At 45.2% G+C, this 20,098-nt stretch overlaps 1 protein-coding gene across 3 annotated transcripts in view; it reads right to left on the bottom strand.

Annotated features, from left to right (window-relative positions):
- The window catches only part of LOC147465994 (uncharacterized), a 67,029-nt gene that overhangs the window by 30,644 nt on the left and 16,287 nt on the right, over positions 1–20,098 (bottom strand). For 2 of the 3 annotated variants that reach the window (XM_086523183.1, XM_086523168.1), the window contains exons 2-4: positions 19,783–19,965; positions 19,525–19,653; positions 18,947–19,315 (exon numbers count right to left, since the gene is read on the bottom strand). In XM_086523183.1, the coding sequence (XP_086379309.1) occupies positions 18,947–19,315; positions 19,525–19,653; positions 19,783–19,965 (681 nt within the window). The remainder of the gene's footprint in view (positions 1–18,946; positions 19,316–19,524; positions 19,654–19,782; positions 19,966–20,098) is intronic. The other variant, XM_086523176.1, reaches the window with a different exon arrangement.

Genomic DNA, 20,098 nt, shown 5'->3' with positions numbered 1-20,098 from the left:
GGGGTGTACAAGCTGAATGTAAGTTTGAGAGCCACTATAGTGACAACTCGACTAGAACAATGTCATGGTGGTCTGTATGATGAGTGGAGGAGAAACCACTGAGGAGGTGCATAATGCCATGTAATATGTCCACCTGTAAGTGTGAAGAAGAGTGGAGATCGGGCCCAACGCCGAAGAAAGTCAAATCGACGAGCCTCGGCTGCTCTAGATGTACCTGAGGAAGAATCCCACTGCCAAATGAGGGTGTGAATGATGTCCAGCCAAATGGCAGTGAGGATATCCGGTAGGAGCTGTGGAGCCGCACTGAGAATGTGAAGACAACGAGCTCTCCAAACATTCCATAGTGCAATGCTAGTGATGACTGAGAAGATTTCATCACGTGTCTGAGGATCCCCCTGCCAAGCAATCTGTGGTAACATAGCCAAAGTCCCTCGCCGATAACCAGTCGGGGTAAGCATAAGAGCTGGATCTCTCTCTCTCTCTATTGTATCAGCTGCTACACCCACGTAGTTTTAGATTGTAGTAGTAGTAGTAGTATTTTGGTCCACTTCTAGTTCTTTTGTACCCAGACATGGTATTAGATTCACTATTTTGTAACTGATTGGTCTCATAGGTCATTTTGGCCTTTTGAAGACGTTAATATAACATTTCATTTCATTTCATTTCTCTCTCTCTCTCTCTCTCTCTCTCTCTCTCTCTCTCTCTCTCTCTCTCTCTCTCTCTCTCTCTCTCTCTCTCTCTCTCTCTCTCTCTCTCTCTCTCTCTCTCTCTCTCTCTCATCAAAGAGGAAGAGCTACTGAATGTGGCGAAGACGTCTTCATGGGCGGATATGATAACAAAGACATGGAAGAAGGCGGACGAGGCCGAAAAATGGATTAAGGTTGCCAAGAAAGGGAAAGGTAAGGAAGCTCCTTGTACACCGACGCTTATCAACATGACCCTCAAAGACGAAGGCGGATGCAAGCTCTACATGTGAGAGTGACCAACCTAAAGGACATAAACAATGTGGAGAAAGAGGTCACAAGCCTCAGATCCATGATGGGGATGGAGAAGCCTTTGCACACAAAGGCATGGAGAGTAGGCAAGAAAAGTGATGGCCTGGGAGAGCCTTCAAAGGAGAGAGCTCTCATACTACGCTTCCGCTCCTTGGAAGAGAAGAAGGAATTCTTGAGGAAGAGGTCTACTCCCAAGAAGACAAGTATTTTCCTCGGAGATGACCTTACTCTTTCATAGCTCTCACATATGAGAGAGGTAATGCCAAAGATTACAACGGCAAGGGAGAAGGGAAAGATAGCCTTCTACAGAGATGGTCGGGTGGTGATTGTAGAGCGGCGCGTTGCATGACGGTGCGAGACCTATGGGACCACACTCAAGATTGCTACTTGGAATTGTAACGGGTCTATGAGGTTGGATGTTGGTCCATTTGAGGATAGTTTCAAAGACAGGACATTGTATTCTTCTCAAAGACTCACCAGGCCCCTGGACAGGTGATGCCACATGTGGTGGGATATAGATGGGAGACAGTCCACAGGACAGCTACAAGATTTGAGCATGGGAATAGAGGTTCACGAGGAGTAGCAGTGCTATTTAGAGAGGAGCTACAGCCACTACTACGTATTGTACGGAGAGATGAACGTGCTAGATACATGTGGGTGAGACTGAGAGCTGACACAGGTCGATTTCTATACATTTCCATATGTTACTTTCCTCCCAATACGTAAGTATATGCTGCATCCAGAGGGCAGTCGCCTTTCTCTATACTAGACGATGACATATGGGAGTTTTCTAGGGATAGCGATATCATTCTCCTAGAGGATGCCCGAATGGGCAACTCTTTGACAGTTTTCTTCGACACTTCAGATGAGATGCTTAGAAAGCTGGATGTGGGTGCGTTGGGGCTTGACAGACGCTCACATGACAGAGAGCAGACGGAGTATGGGAGATACCTCATGGAGATGACGACTACACATGGGTTAGCCATACTTAATGGCTTACAGCGATTTCCTAGAGCAGCCGGTTTCACATGCTTTCCACATAGACATGGAGCCAGTACAGTGGACTATGTTATGACAAAGCCGAGCTTTGTCCCTTGCATTCAGGATTTCACAGTGGGAGTGAGACCAGTGGGCGTAGCAATGGATCATGCTCTCTTGACACTATCCATTTCATTTCAGTTAGTACAGCCCAGACATCAGGAGGCAGGTCACCCGTTATACATTTACACCAGAGAGTGATTCCGTTTATACAGAGGAGATCTGGGACCGTCTATGGGAAGGCACAGCTGGTCTTGTAGCCCCCGACTCCGCAACGTGCGAGTGCTCCCTATCCTGCTGGGACGCATGAAGTACCTTGGCTTGAGCCGCATCGGGCTCTACTCGACACTCGCTGTGTGAGTTGCCTTGTCTGCTCTGGCACTAGTGGCGCTTGCAAAAACTCCATAAACCTTGGGTTCTGTCACAGTCGAGAAAACATATTGACAACAGCAACCAACTGAGTTCTGAACGCATCATCTTCAAGCTGCCCAATCACAAAGTCCTGCACTGGTGGAGCATTCACATCAACAAGAGGTACAGAAAGACATGGCTATGAACTCTCGCCAACCTCAAACACTGTAGGAATTGCCTGCCTGTCCTGCGAAGAGAAACCCTCTTCCATAATGCATTTCCCTTTGTCGGCCATAGTATAATCCCGCGTTCCTGTACTCTGCGTCTTCACCAAAAATCAACCGAGGCTCACGTCTTGAGGAAAAAGTGATTTTGTCCCGGCAACGGAACCATGAAACCGACCCGTAGGGCGGTAGACTTTGGCTCACCCAAAACTTTACGTAAAACTTTAAAACACAGAGAAACTTTGCAGATAAAAACTGTAACGGGAATTGACACTTCAACACACACACCTTGGAAGCTAGAGCGGTACCAAGCAGATGCCAACACCTGTTGGCCCCAAAGAGCCAAAGACTGGCGCCCCTTTCGGTATTTCTTTATTGTATTCAAAGAGGGAATAAATCCTGTGATTTCCTACAAGCTGCCCCGTATAATCCGGGCTGAAAATGACCTGTTCTGGCCCAATTTCGGCAACGTAACCGTACTAGGACACTTCACAAACAGTCCCCATGCAAAAAGTGACTTTCCCGACGCATACGGACACTTTGAAAAACCTGGCAAGAATCTGCAGCACGCTGAATTCTCTGTTTTCTACCCTGAAAATGCCCCAGATCACTCGCACATCGGTCCCCTCGCATCCCCGGGCCTCCTAAGGGTATTAGGGACCGTTAGGGCTGAAACCCTAAACCTGCAAAAATACACAGCAGGCTTTATTTTCTTGTTATGGGCTCCGTTTCGCGAGCCGGTCGCATCCATAGCAAGTCCTCGAGCTCCCACACTTGTAGGGCTACTTGCCCTTTGAATCAAACGAGATTTCTCGCATGAAATCTCTCTGAATTCACCTGTACCTGCGAGGGATTAGCAACTAGCTAATCCAGTACCTGTGCAAGAGGCTCTTGCCTATGCAATCGCACATGAACCCGAGCCCTCTTGTGGGGCATTACATAACTGCACGAAGGGGAGAGAGAGAGCAGTGAATGTTGCGCAAGGCTTCAGTTCTTGCACTTCACTGAACATAGAGGGTAGGCAAGCACACAGTAGCTTTGGTACCTACAACAATCCACCATACGGCTGTATGCAACGCCACGTTTAATTTCAACGCTCTCCCTCTCTCAAGCCCAAAAATGTGTCAAATGGCACTCATGCATGGTTTTCTCGTTTTGCACCTTCCGGTTTAAAAATTATCTCAACCGGTTGCTCAGTTGACTTAGCGGCAGAGTAATAAAATGTTCCTCTTGTCATTCCGGAGCTAATGACACGAACAGATTTCATGGCCCAAAATAGCAGTTCCCTAAATTTTAGGAGATGCTTCAATGGCACTTCCATTGGTTATCTTACCATCTATCACCACTGGGACCATACCCAAAAATGCAATGTAGCCCAGTTATCAGGTGATCTTCTCTTCAAACTTTGAGTAGAGCCTAGACATACTTTTACTGCTCGAATTCTAGTGTCGGTCGGCCCGACCAACTCATGGCGACAAGGCCTTCCCGTCCGCGGGTGAAACTCTCGGCCGTCGGCCATTTCACACTGGCCATACATGTCCGGCCATTTGCAACTTCAAAAAGAGGGTCCCAAAAATTAAACAAAAATCAAGGGAAAGAAACCAACAACTAAGGCTAGCAGTTGCCACGTCCTCGCAGCTAGAGTGCTACCAAGCAGACAATGATGCCATGTAGGCCCCAAAGACTGACGCCCCTTTCGGTATTTCTTTATTATTATAAAACTTGGAAGAAAACTTGCAAGTTCCTACAAGCTGTCCTGTCACAAAGTGATGACATGGCTACCGACAGCAGAAACCCTAATTTCTGCCAGAAACCCTAAAAATATTGCAAACCCTAATTTCTACCAAAAACCCTAATTTTGCAAAAACCCTAACTCTAAACTGCTGGCTGAAACGCTAAGTGGCTGGAAACCCTAATTAGGCGGGAAATGCCACGTGGCAACAAGTACGGATTCCCGGAATTTGCGGAAGCTGAAAAAAAAAAGCAAGCGACGCAATTTTGGCAGCTTTTTGGCTACACAAGAGAAAATTGAGAGAGAGAGAGAGAGAGAGAGAGAGAGAGAGAGAGAGACAGAAAATTTGCTTTATTTTGTTTGCTCTCTTAAGAGAGAGAGAGACTACTTTTGAACTAAAAGCTTTTGGGCTCAGCTCTTGGGCAACCCTTGTAATCTTTATATTTGCGGTGAGGGCCTCACTTCTCAGAGCATCTGGACGCAGGGTCTGAGAGTGAAACCCTAACCGCTCTTTGTACTCTAACATTGATTTTAATACAAAAAGAAATACCGAAAGGGGCGCCAGTCTTTGGGGCCAATATCTCTAGGCACGGAACTCCGCCAGGCCAGTGCAAATCTATTGTGATCTGTGAATTGTTTTGAAGTGGTTATTTGGTGCTGTCGCGATTGATTCTTGACTTGGAGTGTCCAAGTCTATTACAATGGTATCAGAGCACGGCCGATTTCTCTTCTACGGGAAATCCGATCCCCAATTTTTTTTCCGCGGCACCTATGGCTTCACGCAAGGATCAGTCGACTCCCTCTACATCTGGAGATGCGGGCAGGATCACAACGAAGATTCCGGCAAAGAGTATGGCCCGCCTCGACCTACTCAAGCGGAGCAAAGAGAGATGAAGCGTCCTCAATCGATCGGCGATGCAACAAAGATGATGCTCAATTTTGCGAAGGATCCAAGTTGGCAAAATATATGAGCGAGACTTCTTTTTAGGAAGTGCATGCGCAGTGGCAGAAAACCACTACACCACCCCTGAAACCCCTCTCAAGAAACCTTCTGATCACAAACAGTATTTAGAGAAGGAATTACAAGAGGTGGTTGATGCACGGATTGCTCAGCTTTTTGACACGCAAAAGAAAGCCAAAAAGCACGGCAAAAAGCAGAAGAAAGGCATTGACTTCACGGATATTTGGGTCGTCAGTCGACATTTGACAAGGCAAAGAAACAGAAGAAGCGTGTTCGATTTGAAGGAGTACCTAGTTCTTCTTCTTCTTCTTCTTCTTCTGACAGTTCTTCTAGCTCTTCAGATTCGAGCGAAGAAGACAGAAAAGGTAAAAAGCGAAGCAAGAAACAAAGCTTCAGAAAGGGCAAGAAAAAGACAAAGAAGGCTAAATCTCGCCCAAAGACTGACAGTTCTACTGAGGACTCCTCTACAGACAGCTTAGATTCCAATGACGGAAACTTTTATGCGAAAAAGAAGAATTTTTACAAAGCCAACCAGTATGACTTTCTCGAAGATAAAAGCAAGAAAGTCCAAGAGTTTAAGGAAGGTGGCCACTCGATCAAGTTTGATACTTTTTCAGGATACTCAGATGCTTCGAAGGCTGTGTCTTTTATACAACAGTTTGACATCGCTTTCGCGGGAGGACGCTATTCAGAGCACTCCAAGATTCGGAGAGCTGCCTCTTACTTTAAGGGGAATGCTCGTACTTGGTGGTCCACGCTTCTTTTAAACAAGACTGCGCCAGTTAAATGGCTGAAATTTAAGAAGCTTTTTATTTCTTATTGGTTGACGCAAGAATATGAACGAGATATACGAGCTGCTTGGAACGATCTTTGAATGACCAAGAAAGATACAATCAATGCTTACTGTGAAAGATTCTGGAGCTCTTTTCTACCCGCCTCTTCATTCAAGAAGAACTCGTTCAGAGAACAGATTGAGCGGTTCACCTTGGGTCTACCTACATAGATCCGAGATCACTGCTGAGCAAAAGTCAGCTTCTATTCAAGAGTTGATGAGTCATGCAAGAGGGGCTTTGCCATTCACTCTGGCAGTCTGACCTACCCCACATGAGGCCATGACACAACGAGCCGAACAGACTTCTGGGAATGAAAGTAGAAAGAAAAAGAGCAACCCAGAGAAAAAGGATGCACGACCCAGGCTTACTCCTCAAGAGCAAGTTCGATTCATCAAGGAGGGGAAGTGCTTTGGATGCGGGGAACATCCACGAAGAGCCCTAAAAAGGCACAGAAAGAACATAATGATAAGAACGACGCCAAGCCTCAGAGTTTGAGAGCAGCTGAGGAACGTGGACCAAAAGGCAAGATGAAAACAGGACTGGTTCCAGATTGTGTGGGTACCGATCCCAACACCATGGACGAGAGTACAAAACTTTGCCGAGCTTGGGGCAAAGTGAAAGATCAAGAGGCCCTGATCTTCTTTGATGGAGGATCCAAGGCCAACTTCATTTCACCAGAATTGGCGGCGCGGCTAGAGATTACTCCCGATCGGATGGGACCACTTGCGGAGGTAGTTCTGGCGGCACCGGACAGGGACGTAGCCATTACACCTGTCATTGGCAAACTTCGGTTGCATTGTCAGGGGTATTTGGGGCACGAGGACTTCTTCATAATGCCTTTGGAGGGTTGTGATGTTCTCTTAGGGATTCCCTGGTACCACAAGAACAACGCCATGGTCGATTATCGGGAGAGAAAAGCGACTTTGACTACAGAAAAGGGTAGAACAATTGTACTTGATATTAAACTAAAGGGCGAGTCTGTCCCTATTGTATCGTCTTCAACCATTTCAAAATTAATGAAATCCAGTCTGTTTGTTTACTCGATCTTTTTGAAAGAATTGAGCGATGAGGATAGGACAAATATGTCTAAACTTGATAAAGAACGCCAAGATTTTCTCCACTCTCATGCCGATTGCTTCTCAAAAGGCCTACCAAGCGAGTTACCACCTGCTCGTCTTGAAGATCATACCATTGATCTGATACTTGGAAGCACACCACTGAACCGGCCACCTTACCGTGTGAGCCGAGCAAGAATGAAGAGATTATGAACCAAGTGAAAGACCTCTTGGAAAAGGGTCTTGTCCAGCCTAGTACTTCACCGTATTGCTCTCCGGTGTTGTTGGTTTTGAAGAAAGACGGATCTTTGAGAATGTGCATCGATTATAGAGCTCTCAATAAAATCACCATCAAGAACAGATTTCCAATTCCTAGGATCGGTGATATACTCGACAGGCTATAGGGATCCTCGTGCTTTAGCAGGATTGACATGAAGAGTGGATATCATCAGATCCGAATCGCGCCGGGAGACATCTATAAGACAGCCTTTCGGACTACTTTTGGGTTATTTGAGTTTTTGGTGATGCCTTTTGGCTTAACCAATGCTCCTACGACATTTAACAGAATGATGGACAGGATTTTTCGAGAGTACAGGCTATTTGTTGCACTTTCATTGACGACATCATTGTTTTCTCCAAGAATGAGGTAGAACACAGAGATCATCTGCTTCAGGTCTTTCAGGCATTACGAGATCACAAGTTAGTGATTAATGCAAAGAAAAGTGAATTTTTCCTACCAGAGATACACTTTTTGGGACACATTGTCTCAACAGCAGGAGTGCAAATGGATCCCGCCAAGATAGAGACTATACGTGATTGGCCCGATTTGAAGAATGTCCATGAAGTTAGAAGCTTCTTGGGACTGTGTTCGTACTACAGGCGGTTCATACGAAAGTTTGCAGAGGTTGCTTCCCCTTTGCATATCTTGGCACAGAAAGGAGTCCCTTTCTCGTGGGGATCCACAGAGGAGACTGCCTTTCAGACATTGAAAGAGAAATTGACTACGGGACCAGTTTTGACTTTGCCGGACTTGCAGAAGTCATTCGAAGTATATTGTGATGCTTGTGGTCGTAGTCTGGGTGCGGTCTTGATGCAAGAAGGCCATGTCATTGCTTACGAGAGCCGATTGTTCTCTAGGCCGGAGATTACAGCACAGATTTATGAGAAAGAGCTTTTGGCGGTTATCCATGCTCTTACTCAGTGGCGGCATTACCTACTCGGAGCAGATTTTACTGTCTTTACAGACCATCAGAGTTTGCACTACTTCTTGTCACAGAAGCAGCTTTCGGGAAAGCAGATGCGGTGGGCGAACATCTTGTCACAGTTTCACTTCCAAATTGTCCACGTGCAGGGACAAAAGAATGTGGTGGCAAATGCTTTGTCTCAGAAGCCGTTGGTTCTGGATATTTCCACGATACATCATAGGAGCTTCGAGGATATGGTCGATCAGTATGCCACAGATACAGATTTTGCGGATATTTTCACACGGATACGGGATGGGGAGACAACAGCAGGATACTCCATTCGGGAAGGCTACTTGATGAGAAAAACTATGTTGTGCGTTACACAACCGTTGAGGAAAAAGGTTATGACTGAATGCCACTGTCCACCTTTTACAGGTCACCGCGGCATTGCTACCACCATGAAGGGGGTAGAGAGATACTTCTTTTGGCCGAGACTCAAAAAGGATGTGGAAGAGTTTGTGCGCAGTTGCTTAGTATGCCAAAAGGTCAAGTTTGATGGGCATAAGGCACAGGGATTGTTACAATCTTTACCCATACCCACCCGCCCCTCGGAAAGTATTGCGATGGATTTCATTTTTAATCTCCCAAGAACACAGAGTGGTCACGATGGTATCTGGACTGTTATTGACAGATTTAGCAAACAGACTCATTTCATTCCAGTAAAGAAAACAGTCAAGCCGGATCATTTAGCGAGACTGTTTGTGGCCCAGATCTTCAGATTACATGGCATGCCTGAGACGATTGTCTCCGACAGAGACCCCAGATTTACGAGTTTATTTTGGAAGGCAATTTGGGAGAACATTGGCACATGGTTGCAGTTCTCGTCATCATTCCACCCGCAGACTGATAGGCAATCTGAGATTGCAAATTCAGTGGTTCTAGATTTATTGAAGTCTTATATCTCTGATCAGAAGACTCAATGGGAAAAGTACTTACCTTTGGTGGAATTTGCCTACAGTAACACGATACACTCTTCGACGGGGAAGGCGCCATTTGAGATTGTTGAAGGTGCTGCGAAGGTTCCACCCTTCCTAAGCACGAAAGATAAGATCTTTGAAGCGGATGAATACACGCGAGATTTGGATACGGCTTTTGCCAACGTTCGCGAGACTTTGCAGAAGTCTCAAGAACGACAGAAAAAGGCAACGGATCGCCATCGTCGCGACTTGAAATTGAAGGAGGATGATTGGGTGCTCTTACGTTTTGAGAAGGCACGCCTACGAAAGAAAAAGGGAAAGGAGAGGCTTTTTCCAAAGCTTAGTATACAATACTACGGACCTTTCCAGATCACTGAAAAGATAAATGATGTCTCCTTCCGATTGAAACTGCCAGATACTTGGAGGATTCACAATGCATTCCATGTGAGTCTCTTGAAACCTTTTAAGGGTGATGTGCCTGATGATGGGGAGCCTGATGAGCAACCCAAAGTGGAAGAAAACGAGGAGATCCCTGTTCCTGAACAGATTTTGGCACATAAGGATACGAAGACTAAAGGTAAAGTCCGAAGGTGATTCTTAGTTAAGTTCAAGAACTATCCTGCATTGGATGCGAAGTGGATGGAGGAGGAGGACCTAGCAAATACTCCTCAGATTGTGAAACTTTACCTCGATGCTTTTGGTTTAGCATAGTCTACTCCAAACGGAACCCAGAATTCAGCTTGACCGGAGATCTGGTGCAGTGGGATGCACAAGAGGGGAGTCACTCCGCTCCTTTGTCAACAGATGCCTTGATTTAGATACTAGAGTCACTGACGTCTCTCTGAGCTTCAAAGATACTGAAAGCTGACAGTATTCTGCTGTATGACTTTAATGAATTGGAATTCCTGATTATGATACTAATTTGTTCTTGACTTCTTTTAAGTGCAAGAATTGATAGACGAAATGACTGCAGCATTTTGGTCTGATTGCTCTCGAATAGACATGGTTGCAATAGGGGTTAGTCAATCGGACATCAATGAGATCCCAATTGGATCTAGATGCGATTGCTAGCTACATTGCCGATAAATCATGGTCTAAGATCCGAATGAATGTTGAATGTTGTCACGAGGACGTGGCAGCTGTTAACTATGTCACGAGGACGTGGCAATTGCTAACCTTAATTGTTGGTTTCTTTCCAATGATTTTTGTTTTATTTTTGAGATCCTCTTTTTGAAGTAGCAAATGGTCGGACATTGTATGGCCAATGTGAACGGTAGTTTCACCCACAAACGGATAGTGGTCGGCACTGGAATTCTATATTGAGAGGATGTCTAGGCTCAGAGCAAGATCATGTAGGTCCCCCCGTCGCACTTAGCAAGTTGGTGGATACTGGGAAGTGAACTCAATAAAGGCAATAAGTCAAGGTGGGATCACCAACAAAAAATATCCGACAGTTGGGCCACATTGCATTTTTGGATGCAATCCCAATGAGGATAGATGGTCAGAAGACCAGTGGGAGCCCAACGGAAGCATCTCCTAAAAATTAGGGAACTGCTATTTTGGGCCGTGAAATGTGTTCGCATCATTACCTTCGGTATGACCAAGGGAACACTTTATTACTCTGCTACAAGGTCAACTGATGCACCAGTTGAGAGATTTTTAAGCAGGAAGCCCACTGCGGAGAAATTGCATGCATGAGTGCCAAGTGGCACTTTTGGTCAATTCACCAAGTGTGGGAGAACAGAACTCGTAACTGACTTTTTGGAGCAGTTTTGGAGGCTGATAACTATGATTTCTCTCCATTTTTGAGCTTCCCACGACTTTACCTTGGACCAAGGAGCTCATTTTCAGCATTGGAAGGCATCAGATGCATCTTTACAGGGCTGTTTTGCTGCGTTTTCAGCGATACGCAGGTTTTGGCAGCCATGGAAATCTTTCCCATTTTGCATCTATTTGTTCACACATGCATTACAAGTCAAGGGCAGAAGAGGTGGCGCTCGATTTATGCTGGGGAGATGCTTCATTGAGAACCTGTCACAGGTTAAGAGCTATGGAGTGCTTTCTTTCCCTCTCATGTACAGTGTGGTGCTAGGAGTGATGCCCTACACACTACACATTGCTCTCTCTCCCCCCTACGTGCAGTTATGTGATGCCCCACAAGAGGGCTCTTCATTTGACTGATGTACAGCTGTGTGGTTTCATGCTTTTGTGCTGAGGCAAGAGCCTCCTTGAGCAGGAAAAGGGGTAGCTGACTGCTACTCCAAAGCAGGCACCGGTGAGGGTCATAACCTCACCGTACAGGTGCGTTTTCAGCGCCGTGTGCGCTGTAAATTGACTGTTTTTCAGCCATACGGACGCCAGAACCATTGGGAATAGTGCCCCACTGGCAGAGGACAGTTAGGGGACTGTTTGGGGCTGAAAACAGGGCAAAAACCAGTAAATACAGCGTGCTGAATTTACTGTTTTTTTGGCAGGAATCAGAGGGTTTATGCCAGTGGAAGTGAGTTCCAGCAGGGGAATTGGTCTCGCGCAAGTTTTGGGGTTGTTATGCTGCCGAAATTTGGCCAAATCAAGTGGTATCTAGCTGGATACAGGAAAAGGATTCCCAGGACTCTACTTTGTAAATTTACCCTCTCAAAGTATAAAGAAATACAGAAAGGCGCGCCAATTTTGGGGCCTACAGGTTGTCGACGGCTGCTCGGAGCATTCTAGCCGTGTGTGTGTTCAAGTGTTGATTCCCGTCGCAGGTTCTCTTTGTAAAGTGCTATGTGTGTGGTGAAAGTAAAGAATTTTGGGTGAAAGCCAAAGCCCTACCGCCCTACGGGCCGGTTTCAAGGTTCCATTGCCGGGATATCAATCACTTTTTCCTCAAGAAGTCAGCCTCGGTTGTTTTGGGTAAAGACACAGAGTACAGGAACATGGGATTACACTATGGCCAACAAAGGGAAGGGCATTATGGAAGAGGGTTCCTCTTCAGAGGACAGACAGGAAATTCCGCATGTTCGCCCTGCCAAAAAGTGGTCAAATTAGGGCTGATTTTCTGCTGCGTTTTTAGGGTTTGCAAGTATGAACCAAGATGAGGTAGGGAGAGCTCTCACGGTGGTAGATTGGCCACTAGATCTCCTGCGGGAGTGATGTGGGTCTACCAGGTGACACGCTGCTTGCCGATTCTCTGAGGCGATTGCTTGGATTCTATGACGCATTGGTAGATCATTTTGAAATTTGAGCTTGCTTGGTCGTGGGTAGTACGTCACAGGTTGTGGAATTATGCTTGTTTGCTGAGGCAAGAGCCTCTTGCACACGTAAAAGTTAAGAGATAGGTTGCAAGATGCTATGTGGTGAAGTTCAAGAACTATCCACCTATGGATGCAAAGTGGATGGAAGAGCATGAACTGTCAGAGTCACCAAATGTATTGCAGCTTTACCTTGAGGCCTTTGGGTTACAGCCTACGTATGCCCCAACCCAATGTCTGCAAAGGAGGGGTAATGATAGAGCTAGCACATCAAATGTACTCATGAATTCAATGCAACAGCAGTGTACAGTTTGACAAAAGTATGAAGGTCTCATTAAGTCATTTGTACATATGTTTTGACAGTCTTTCTTGCGGATACATGCAAAGATAAAAGGGTGCTTACCACACAAGATCATCTATGGCATGTATTTATGGTATGCAATCGAGGACGTTTGCGATTTCAAGAGGGGGGTATGTCACGAGAACGTGCAGCTGTTAACTATGTCACGAGGACGTGGCAATTGCTAACCTTAGTTGTTGGTTTCTTTCCAATGAATTTTTGTTTTATTTTTGAGATCCTCTTTTTGAAGTAGCAAACGGTTGGACATTGTATGGCCAATGTGAACGGTAGTTTCACCCGCAGACGGGAAGTGGTCGGCACTAGAATTCTATAGTGAGACGATGTCTAGGCTTAGAGCAAGATCATGTAGGTCCCCCCGTCGCACTTAGCAAGTTTGTGGATACTAGGAAGTGAACTCAATAAAGGCAATAAGTCAAGGTGGGATCACCAACAGAAAATATCCGACAGTTGGGCCACATTGCATTTTTGGATGCCGTCCCAATGAGGATAGATGGTCAGAAGACCAATGGGAGCCCAACGGAAGCATCTCCTAAAAATTAGGGAACTACTATTTTGGGCCGTGAAATGTGTTCGCGTCATTACCTTCGATATGACCGGGGGGACATTTTATTACTCTGCTACAAAGTCAACTGATCCACCAATTGAGAGATTTTTAAGCAGGAAGCCCAATGCGGGGGGAAATTCCATGCATGAGTGCCAAGTGGCACTTTTGGTCAATTTACCAAGTGTGGGAGACTAGAACTCGTACCTGACTTTTTGGAGCAGTTTTGGAGGCTAATAACTATGATTTTCAGCCATTTCTCTCCATTTTTGAGCTTCCCATGACTTTACCTTGGACCAAGGAGCTCATTTTCAGTATTGGAAGGCATCAGATGCATCTTTACAGGGCTGTTTTTGCTGCGTTTTCAGTGATACGCAGGTTTTGGCAGCCATGGAAATCTTTCCCTTTTTGCATCTATTTGTTCACACATGCATTACAAGTCAAGGGCAGAAGAGGTGGCACTCGATTTATGCTGGGGAGATGCTTCATTGAGAACCTGTCAACTTTCTTTCCCTCTCATGTACAGTGTGGTGCTAGGAGTGATGCCCTGCACACTACACATTGCTCTCTCTCCCCCCTACGTGCAGTTATGTGATGCCCCACAAGAGGGCTCTTCATTTGACAGATGTACAGCTGTGTGGTTTCATGCTTTTGTGCCAAGGCAAGAGCCTCCTTGAGCAGGAACAGGGGTAGCTGACTGCTACTCCAAAGCAGGCACCGGTGAGGGTCATAACCTCACCGTACAAGTGCGTTTTCAGCGCTGTGTATGCGCTGTAAATTGACTGTTTTTCAGCCATACGGATGCCAGAACCATTGGGAATAGTGCCCCACTAGCAGAGGACAGTTAGGGGACTGTTTGGGGCTGAAAACAGGGCAAAAACCAGTAAATACAGCGTGCTGAATTTACTGTTTTTTTGGCAGGAATCAAAGGGTTTATGCCAGTGGAAGTGAGTTCCAGCAAGGGAATTGGTTTCGCGCAAGTTTTGGGGTTGTTATGCTGCCGAAATTTGGCCAAATCAAGTGGTATCTAGCTGGATACAGGTAAAGGATTCCCAGGACTCTACTTTGTAAATTTACCCTCTCAAAGTATAAAGAAATACCGTAAGGGGCGCCAATTTTGGGGCCTACAGTTGTGGGCGTCTGCTCGGAGCATTCTAGCTGTGTGTGTGTTCGAGTGTTAATTCTCGTCGTAGGTTCTCTTTGTAAAGTGCTCTGTGTGTGTGTCTAAAGTAAAGAATTTCGGGTGAAAGCCAACGCCTATCGCCCGACGGGCCGGTTTCAAATGTCATGTGATGTCTAGTGATGTTCTCTGATGTCGTGTGATGTGACTATCGATTTGGTACATGTGCTAGATGTGTGTTCCTAGTACGTAGGTACTAATAGTCAGTGTCTGCTAAGACGGTTTATGGCTTCTGTCGGTTTTGCAGGCGTAATCGCAGTCGATTACAATGCTTTCAAGAGGGGGGTATGTCACAAAGTGATGACGTGGCTACCGACAGCAGAAATCCTAATTTCTGCCAGAAACCCTAAAAATCCTGCAAACCCTAATTTTGCAGAAACCCTAATTTCTGGAAACCCCAACCCTAAACTGCTGGCTGAAATCCTAAGTGGCTGGAAACCCTAATCAGGCGGGAAATGCCAAGTGGCAGCAGGTACGAATTCCGGAATTTGCGGAAGCTGAAAAAAAAGCAAGCGACGCAATTTTGGCAGCTTTTTGGCTACGCAAAAGAAAATTGAGAGAGAGAATTTTCTTTATTTTGTTTGCTCTCTTGAGAGAGAGAGAGAGAGAGAGAGAGACTGCTTTTGAACTGAAAGCTTTTGGGCTCTACTTTTGGGCAACCCTTGTAATCTTTATATTCGCAGTGAGGACCTCACTTCTCAGAGCATCTGGACGCAAAGTCTGAGAGTGAAACCCTAACCGCTGTTTGTACTCTGACATTGATTTTAATACAAAAAGAAATACCGAAAGGGGCGCCAGTCTTTGGGGCCAATATCTCTAGGCACGGAACTCCGCCGGGCCAGTGCAAATCTATTGTGATCTGTGAATTGTTTTGAAGTGGTTATTTGGTGCTGTCGCGATTGATTCTTGACTTGGAGTGTCCAAGTCTATTACATGCCCTGCTTTTACAGGGCTGAAAATGCCTACTCTAGCCCGATTTCGGCAACATAACCGCAATAGGAGGCTTCACAGACAAAATCCACATGCCAAGGTGACTTTCCCAGTGCATACGGACACTTTCCCAAACCTGGCAAGAATCTGCAGCACGTTGAGTTCTCTGTTTTTTGCCCTGAAAATGCACCAGGTCACTTGTACAGTGATCCCAATGCTTCCCCGAAGCTCCTGGGGGTAGTAGGGATTAATTAGGGTCAAAAGCCTAAACCTACAAAAATACACAGCAGGCTGTATTTTACTGTTTTGGGCTTCGTTTTGCATGCCGGTCGCACCAGTAGCAAGCCCTCATTCTCCCATACATGTAGGCCTACTTTCCCTTTGAATCGGAAGAAATTTCTTACGTGAAATCTCTCTGAATTCCCCTGTACCTACGGGGGATTAGCAATTAGCTAATCCAGTACCTGGACAAGAGGCTCTTGCCTCGGCATACGCGCATCAACCCACACAATTGTACATACAGATGGAAAGCCCTTGAGCTGGGCATTACGATTATGTATTCAAAGGGGGCGAGAGGTGCGTGAGCGGAATCATTGCGCTACATAAGACAAGGGAGAAGGCAAGCGTTCCATTAAAGCTGTGAAACCTGCATCCACAACTCACCCGTACACTGTAAAGCACTTAATGAAGCAAAGCAACCTTTGGACGCGGCCTCTTCAAGCTGACTTGGGAAATTTATATGGAGCCACCTAGTGTCCCTTATGCCTCTTTTGAGTTAATTTCCTAGTACCCACCAACTTATTAAGTGTAGCGAGGAGCCTAAATGACTTTGAACTGAGCCTAGACACCCTTTTACTACTCGGATTCCAGTGCCGACTCGTCCGACCATCTCATGGCGACTTGCCCTTCCCGACTCCGGGTGAAACTCTTGTCTGTCGGTCGTTTCACACTGGCCACACAATGTCCGGCCATTTGTGACTTCAAAAAGAGGGGCCCAAAAATTAAATAAAAATCAAGGGAAACGAAACCAACAACTAAGGTTAGTGGTTGGCCTTGTGACATACCCCCCTCTTGAAATCGCCAACGTCCTCGATTGCATGCCAGATATACATGCTATAGATGATTTAGTGTGATTAGCGCTCTTTTATCACACATGTATCCGCAGCAAGGGTCATGAGACATAGATACAAATGACTTAATGAGACCTTCATACTTTTGTTATTTCATCTACGATAGAAGTGAGTATAATACCTTTAGCATTAAACAAGGCAGTTCCCATTGCATACAGGAGCACCTGAGACACGCGTAGCATGTTCGCTCCACCCAAAACGATCCAAAACAGAAAATTACAGCCTGCTGTGTTTTTTTGCAGGTTTAGGGTTTCGCACCTAAACTGCAGGACAATGCTAGGGGAGCGCCTCGAGAAAGCCTCTGGATGCTTAAACAGGGCTTTGGACACCTGATTTTTTAAAACAAGGAATTACAACACGCTGAAATTGACCTGCAACTTATAGCCATGGACAGGTTTGGACAGCTTGGTGCGAGTTAGGTGAAAGTGTTCGGATCGTCTATTCGCAAATACCGAAAGGGGTGCCGGTCTTTGGGGCCAACAGGGTGTCGTTGTCTGCTTGGTAACACTCTAGCTTTTAGGCCGTGGTTTGTGTGAAAAGTTAATTCCAGTTACACGCTTAATCGTAAAGTTCCTTTGTGTCGTAGAGTTTATCAAGTAAAGAATCGGGTGAAAGCTAAAGTCTACCACCCTACGAGCCGGTCTGAGGTAGAATTGGTTATGCCATTTCCCTCTTGAATAACACGTCTTGGGTTCAACTCTCCTAGATCTTTAAGGTCTCTTGGGATAGTTTCCTACGACGTTAAAATTCTCTTCTTCTTCTTCTTCTTCTTCTTCTTCTTCTTCTTCTTCTCCTCTCTCTCTCTCTCTCTCTCTCTCTCTCTCTCTCTCTCTCTCTCTCTCTCTCTCTCTCTCTCTCGCTCGTGATCTAGATATCCCAGCTAGCTGCTGTTCACACCTAGTAGTTTAGGATTCCATAGTATTTTATTGTGGCATTTGTCATTTCATTTTTGTCATTGTTGTCATCTTGTTACTTTGACTCTGACTTTGTATCAGATCCACCACATTGTAACTTTCTGGTCTCATAGGTCACTTTGGCCTTTTGAAGACGTTAATATAACATTTCATTTCATTTACATTTCTCTCTCTCTCTCTCTCTCAATCACGTAGTCTGCCATATCACTATTTTTGTGACAAAGGCCATGTCCTCCGAGGAAATGGTCTTCCCCATTACAAGAATCTCTAGCCACAATGCTTGCATCTTGTTGATATGGGCTCTCAAGGAAGAAGCACAAGCTGCATCCAGGTTGATCAACTGCATTTAGAAATCAACACGCTTCACAGGAGTAATGTGCTTATGAATAGACTCCAGCTAATCCCAAATCTACTTGGCAGTCGTACTCACCTTCACATGGTCCAATATTCGCAGAGTAGAATTCAAACTGATAATGGACCACACTCGAGCATTTACACACTCCCAAAGTGTCACCCTCTTCCAGTGAAGATAGCTTCAAAACCTCTCCCAAACCTCTCTGTACAGCTGGTATCAAAGCATGACAAAAGTGGCAGCAGAAGATGGACGAGAATGGCTGAAAACCACAGCAACAGCTGTAAAACCTCTCGTATTTCACAATGGACATTGGACAGCAGCAACATCTGTAAAACCTCTCGTATTTCACAATGGACATTGGACAGCAGCAACATCAGGCTCTGGAACAACCTTAATCTGATTTCTCACAAGGTTCTTTTCAGCCATAGAAAGGCGGAAAGCAGACCAATGTTTTAGCTTTTGCAGTAAGGGGGACAGGACAGGAGCACACTGCTAAGAAGGTATCAGAAATACATTGATCTTGAATCTGCACAGCTGCCCAGGCTGTTGCCACAGTGCCCCAATCAAGGGTATAAGATACGAGCCTCGAAACTTGAGCCACTAAGTAATGACCTATTTTGTGCAAGTCACCTCAGGTTATTCTAGGGTCCATGAGAGAAAACAAGGTATTCAACTTAAAGTTCCCTGCAAAAAGGTATCTTGATCACCTTAGTTATATTTTGGCAGGAATGCTAGAAATGAAATCCAATTCACACTCCCTGCTAAGGAATTGATTTTATCTTTACAACTCTTTTTGAAAACATCAACTAGCTTAAAAATTCACTCAAGTGCTGCCCTTGTGTGATCATGCAAACACAGCACCAAAAAGCAGCAATCGTGAACAATACTCAATACTCAAGCATGGTTTCCACTTTTTTTATAGAGAAAAAGCTTTCCAGCTTGGCCACCTTACGTCGCGAGATGCCTTCAGCTGTGTTTCTTTGTCTGCTGCTGAATGACCTGAATGTTGCTGCTGTAAAGGTCTCAAGAAGGAGTCTTCCCTAGAAAGTGGTTTTGTGTTCGGATGATGATGCTGTGAAGGTTTTACAGCAGAGTTGACTTGTTGAAGAGAACCTGTTTGTAGCATTTCGCCGGAGTCATGAAACTCTGTGGGCTTGACAAAAGGCTCACCCTGTGGAAGAGGCTTAGAGAAGGGTTCCTTGTGCACAAAGGACCTGGAAATGTAATTTGCATCTTGTAAATCTGTCGCTTTCGCAGAGTCGGTACCCTTTTTAGATGACATCAAATCTGATGCTTTTGCTTCCATTTTGTTCAAACTTTCCTACATGAAAATCCAACAAATGCCAAAGTGCTAGAATAAATAGAAACTCAAAAAAAAAAAAAAATCAACACACTATGCCCAGAAAAGATGCAAAGCTCCCATTTCGATGCCCCTCTTAAAATCAAAAATCCAAATCCTAGCTGAGCTTCAAAAGGTGGTAAACAAGATACATTAGAACATTGTTGAGGTATGTACTATTGGAAAAATACCTCTATTGCATTTCCAATACTGCCTCCAAGGCTAGACAAAGACGATGTAAGGGCTACTAGTCTCCTCTGCAACAAGGGAGTCTCACCTTGTTGTTGCTTACTTTCGGCAGGTGGCCTTGCCTGTATACACTGCAAATTCATGACAAAAAATATTCGACACAATTCTGTTCCAATTATATAGACATGTGGAAACACTGCTGGCAGCCACACAACAATCAACTGAAGCATTTTATTATCCAACACGAGCCTTTTGCTAACCTGTGACTGCAAATTGTTATTTTGGCCCCCGTCTGACTGCAGGTGTGTACTCGAATCATCATCTAGAAGTACGTGCTTGGCCTTCTTTGCCAAAACACTCCAAAAGCTTTTTGGTTGCTTACACTCAGTGTGCGCATTTCTTAACAACTGCCTTCCAGCTCCTGTAATTGATCTATATGACCCCTGCCATACAAATAACCAGCATATATGGCAAACTAATAGATGTATCATATCACAAAAGAAAGCTGCCGCTAAATTGTGATTCTACAGCAAACAAGTCCTGGAATGAAGCAATACACAATCATGAAAACTTGAC

Source organism: Adiantum capillus-veneris, chromosome 1, assembly GCF_014529385.1.
Source record: "Adiantum capillus-veneris isolate H3 chromosome 1, ASM1452938v2, whole genome shotgun sequence".
In the NCBI taxonomy this organism is placed as follows: Eukaryota; Viridiplantae; Streptophyta; class Polypodiopsida; order Polypodiales; family Pteridaceae; genus Adiantum; species Adiantum capillus-veneris.
The sequence above is the reverse complement of the archived record's forward strand: the minus strand, read 5'-3'. Positions and strand labels throughout refer to the sequence as shown.